We start from the raw sequence: 5,678 nt of genomic DNA on the forward strand, positions 1-5,678 counted from the left end.
GAAGATACTATGGAAACTGTGGATGATTTCATTATTGATGATTATAATAAATTGTCTATGGATGTCCTTGAAACCTTCAAAGATGAAAATTCTCCACAGGTACAGGTGCCACCTGTCACAGATCTTGAGGAGGGTGAAGTTTACGTTGAGCACACGAGTTTGAATTTTGAAACTCCTAAAAAACGTTTCCAACCATTCTCAGCTAACACCCCTAGAGTAGTCCATAACTCTATGAAAAAAGTGTCAAAAGCAATTAAAAACAAAAAGAAAAAGAGGATGTAATCAAGAATGCAGAGATTGAGATCAAATCTTCCCTCTTCAAAGTACAAAGTGTGGTTAATGTAGTGGACCATGTGACAAACAATGACAAGTCACTTTCAACCCCTACCCCTCCCTTGAAACATGTCCCCTTTAGCCTTAACCTAAATGACTATCCTACCCTTGTTTCTCTTTCCACAAAAATCTCCCCAACTTCCAACACAAACGAATCCTTACCCAAACCTGGTACCTCCTCTTCCTTTGCAGCCATTGTAAAATCTTCAAGTCCTGTTAAAAAAAAAAATCCCAATCAGTGCATTGACAAGGGGTGTAAAGAATCTTGTGAAAAAATTAAAGCAAGGTGTGTTGTCTCTAACACTGCCGATCCTATTATTCACACTACAGAGTCTAATGCTTCTCTTACAAATAAATCAAAAGATCAAACATGGGTTGATCAGATTCCAAGCTTAGCAGGTGTGTTTGATACATCAAACGAAATTAAACATGTCATTGGTGAAGGAAAAAGTATGAAGAACACTACTCGTCAATTTGATGGGAAGAAACTTTCTTTTCAGGAAGAGATGACCAATTTTGGGGCTATGATGCAAAACATGGCCGAATACGATTCCCCCATCATTAACCCAAAACCATGAGGCTCGCCTCGTGGAATACCCGCGGCCTTGGTAACGGTTTAAGAGGTCGAATGGCGGGTTCATTGGTCAATCGTTGTCAATTGCAATTCTTAACAATACAAGAAACAATGGTGAAACTTGTTTCTCAAACTACCCTCAAAGAGATTTGGAAATACTATGCATTCGATTCGGTTGAAATGGAAGCAAGTGGACGTTCAAGAGGTTTACTTTCAATATGGAGGTTAGACTTCTTCTCTTTAATCCAAAGTTGGTCTCGTAAGCATTGGATTGCTACTATTTTGAGGTATCTCCCCAATAATCAAGTTGTGCTCATTGTTACTGTTTATGATCCTCACATTGAACATAAGAAACAATTTGTTTGGTCGCAATTAGCAAATATGGCAAACAAATGACCGGGTCCAATATGTTTTTTGGGTGACTTTAATTCGGTTTGTGCACCCGAAGAAAGAGTACGCGAAACAATTGATCAAAATAGTATTGACTCATTCAACAACTTCATTCTTCAAGCCAACTTATTAGATCAAGTTTTATGTAACGATGATTTCACTTAGGAAGGTCCACTGGGGAAATTTTCTCGTATTGATCGGGTTCTTATCAATAATAAATGGGCCCTCTTATGGCCCGATGTAATTTTACAATCCAGCCTTCAAGATCGTTCTGACCATAAACCGATTATTTGGGCAAAGGTGTTGCCAAATTGGGGTCCAAAACCGTATCGTTTCAATAATACTTGGTTTTCTAAACTGGGCTTTATTCGATTCTGTGAAAATATTTGGTCTGAGTACAATGTTGATGGTTGGGCAGCGTATAAGATTTCCAAAAAATTACGTTTGTTAAAGTCTGATTTGAAAATCTGGAGTTCTTCTTTTCAAGATAAAGATGAAAGCAACCTCAAGTTAGTTGAATTTAAAATCAAAGCGCTTAAGAAATCATTCCAATTGCATGATCTTTCTAGCATGGAGCTTCTGGAATTAGTTGATCTCAAAAAAATAAAAAAAACAACTCACTGTTAGAATTGAATCCAAACGACGTCTTCATTCTCGATACCACTGGTTGAGATTGGGTGATAAAAACAAAAGCTTCTTTCATATTGTCTCTCGAATTCGCCACCAATCTTCGTATATTGCAGGTATGTCGATAAATAATCAGTGGGTCGACGACCCTGTGTCGGTTAAAGAATTTGCTGTATCTTATTTCGAAAATCTTTTTGCCCCAATTCATTCTCTCAGTTTACTTATTGACATTGATTGGGCCTCTCTTAATTTGGCCCAAATCCCAGCTCACTTGATTCACACTATTGAATCCCAATTTTCAAATGGTGAAATATTAAGTGTTATTGAAGGTTTTGACGGGAATAAAAATTCGGGCTCAGATGGTTTCTCGTTGCAATTTTTTAAGAAAAGTTGGCATTTTCTAAAAGATAATATCATGGAAGTGTTCAATCAATTTCATGATCATCCTTCTCTACCAAAAGGATTCAATTCTTCCTTTATTGTATTAATTCCCAAAACCAATTGTGCAAGAGTAATTGAACAAATGCGTCCAATAAGTTTGATCAACGCCCCGTATAAAATTTTGGCCAAAACACTTGCTAATAGATTAAAACTAGTTATCCCGTCAATCATTAGTGAGAATCAAAACGGGTTCGTACCTTCAAGGCTACTCTTAGATGGCGTTATGGTTGTTAATGAGGTCGTTCACATGGAAAAGTCAAAAAAGAAACCTCTCATTTTGATCAAAATTGACTTCTCAAAAGCATATGATTGTGTTTCTCACGATTTCCTCATTTTAGTGTTACAAAATATGGGCTTCGGTTCTAAATTCATTTCATGAATTGAAACGTGTATTAAGAATATTTGGTTCTCGGTTCTTTTAAATGGTTCACCATCTCGAGAGGCTTCTTTACAATGTGGTTTACGACAAGGTGACCCGTTGTCTTCTTTTTTGTTTATCATCATTGCCGAAGTTTTGAGTAAATTACTCTCAAGAGATTTGAACAATGGCTTCTTGGAAGGGTGCAAATTTGGGAATAATCTTGTCATTAATCATTCCCAATTTGCGGACGACACAATTATTTTTGCACAACCTAATGCCCGCGAACTTAATCATATTAAGTACACAATGGGGTTGTTCTTTCAATTATCTGGGCTTCAAATGAATTCCATAAAAACCACTATGTATGGCATTCATGTCTCTAAGGAGGATATGATTTCCTTTTCGGCCATTTTTGATTGCAAAGTTGGTTCCTTTCCTATGGAATATTTAGGTATTCCGATAAGTTTAACTTCTAATAGGGTTGCCATGTGGGACCTGATTGTTAAAAAGTTCAAAAAGAAATTAGCCGGGTGGAAAGGAAGATGTCTTTCGTTTGGTGGTCGTTTAGTTATGGTCAATGCGGTGCTTTCCAATCTTCCACTTCATTACATGGCCATTTATAAAGCACCGGTGGCTATCATCAAACAACTTGAAAGACATCGAAGGAATTTTCTTTGGGGAGGCGATTGCTTAACAAAGAAAACTTGTCTTGTTAAATGGGACACGGTTTGTCTACCCAAAGACTTGGGTGGATTGGGTGTCACCCCGCTTCGTATCAAAAATCTTACAATGCTTTGCAAATGGTGGGCCCGATTCAATTCTAGCAAGCCATGTTTATGGAAATCAATTGTTTCTTCTTCTTTCGGATCTTCCTTCCAAGGTAAATTAACAAACAACGTTTCATCTTTATTAGTTGCACAACTTTCTCCAATATGGAGGGATTTGATTAATTTACAACATGACAACTCTCTCCTTGATATTATTGGTCCCAATGTTTGGAAATGGAAGTTAGGCAATGGGGCTTGTACTCTTTTTGGCACGATATTTGGGTAAATGGTAGTACACTTAAGGATGCATTCCCATCCTTTTATGATGTTTGCCTTTTTTCAATTTGCAACTGTTAGCTTGTTTCATTCTTATAACCCTCTGTTTCCAAGTAATAGCAATTGGGTTTTTCACTTAATACACCCTCTTTCTTATTATAATTCTAAACGTGAGGAAGAATTGAGGCTACTGTTGTCCCATGTTGTCTTTAATGAATCGTCTGATGATCATGTCGTGTGGTCTGTTTCAAGCAACAATTCTTATTCGGTTTCTGACGCTATTCGTATTTTAGTTCAATCAAACGCGGTTATCGCTCCTTCGTGGCCAAAAGTTGTTTGGGGTAATAATGTCCCGTCAAAAGTCATGTTATTCCATTGGCTCGCAATTCGCAATAGTATCCCTGTTAAAGATGTGCTTCTTAAAAGACACATTTTACCTTCAACACAATCGAACTTGTGCGTTTGGTGTTTGGAGGAATCCGAAACTACCAATCATCTTTTGTTACATTGCAAATGGTCATTTAAAGTTTGGGCGGAGTTATTTGCTTGATGGAATTTTCATTGGGTACTTCCGGGTTCTATCGAAGAGTTTTCGTTTGATTGGTTCTATGGCATGGGTATCAAGGCCTCTAAGTTTTGGAAGTTAATCGGTCCCGCGACAATTTGGGCAATTTGGTTAGCTCGAAACGATTTCGTTTTCAATGGCAAGTTCACGTGTCGGTAGGTGTTGATCCGTAATATCACGTTAAAGACGTTTCTTTGGGCTACCAATCTTAATTTTTGCAATGGCGTTCATTCGTACATATGGGAGCACAATCCATACGTATTGTGTTTTTAAGTTTCTTTCAATTTGTAATGCCAATTGTAATGTCAATTTAGACCGAGCTTGTCTACGTCATTGTATTTGTACTGTATCTTCATTGTTTTGATGAAGATCTTTCCATTTAATACAATTCAATTTTTCGCCGTAAAAAAAAAGTAGACCGAACCATATAAATGTTGTCTTTGCTGACATATATCATGTACTCATTAAAACCTTTATAGTAAAAGGTTCTAAAAAGTGTCTCATACACAGTGAAGCTGGGACTTGTTAATTGGGTTATCCAATATATTACTCCATCCATCCCAAATCAACTCTCTTCAGATAAAAATATATATTGTTTAAAAAATTTCATCATTATACTGTTTATTTTAAAATTTTATCTCATATGTGTTATTCATCTTTTTGTATCACATTAATAATGTAAAGGTATTAAAAAAACTTTATAGTATTATTTAAAGTAAACTTTATAGTATTATTCTTATATATTTATAGAAGTTGACAACAAATTTAGAGCACATAAAAAGGAAATACTTGAAATTAATTAGAGACATAGAGAGTATAATTAGGTATTTTAAAAGATAATATATGAATATACCTAAATATTTATCAAAAATTTTCATAAATGTAACACCCTATTTTTTTTTTTTTTTTTTATCACAGCGGAAGTACATGTAATTACTAAAATAACCTTGGTTAAGAAATCAACTTAGTTAACATTGATTACAACTTTACAAAACGACGGTGTTACGTGGAAACAATACAAAAAGAGAAAACATCAAAGTTCAGCTTATAGTCAAACATGACTTCTATCCCGTCCGCAACACCCGTCCTATGCTGCAGTACCTAAACCTGCAATGGGTGGAAATGTGGGGGATTAGCACAACATCTAAGTGAATGGATACTATCTAACAGACCAAGCAAAAGCAACTGAACATGCAAGGGGTCACAACTATGCTAACGTCCTGAACTAGCATAAAACAACAACTGACAATATGAGGATCGGCGGCTTGTACGAGCACACGACTTAGCTGATCAGGCTACAGTCTATCGATAGTCCGCTTTACTGAATCCACTGCATAAATGTCC

The 5,678-nt window shown here is 36.3% G+C and overlaps 1 protein-coding gene across 1 annotated transcript; it reads left to right on the forward strand.

The window, feature by feature from the left end:
- The first annotated feature begins 907 nt into the window (after positions 1 to 907).
- Positions 908 to 4,319, forward strand: LOC139868097 (uncharacterized). The gene is made up of 5 exons (XM_071856435.1): positions 908 to 1,291; positions 1,463 to 1,919; positions 2,041 to 2,678; positions 2,763 to 3,775; positions 3,851 to 4,319. The coding sequence occupies exons 1-5, from the start codon at positions 908 to 910 to the stop codon at positions 4,317 to 4,319; spliced, it is 2,961 nt and encodes a 986-aa protein (XP_071712536.1).
- Positions 4,320 to 5,678: the final 1,359 nt, after the last annotated feature.

The sequence above is a fragment of the Rutidosis leptorrhynchoides genome, chromosome 9, assembly GCF_046630445.1.
Source record: "Rutidosis leptorrhynchoides isolate AG116_Rl617_1_P2 chromosome 9, CSIRO_AGI_Rlap_v1, whole genome shotgun sequence".
Lineage (NCBI taxonomy): Eukaryota > Viridiplantae > Streptophyta > Magnoliopsida > Asterales > Asteraceae > Rutidosis > Rutidosis leptorrhynchoides.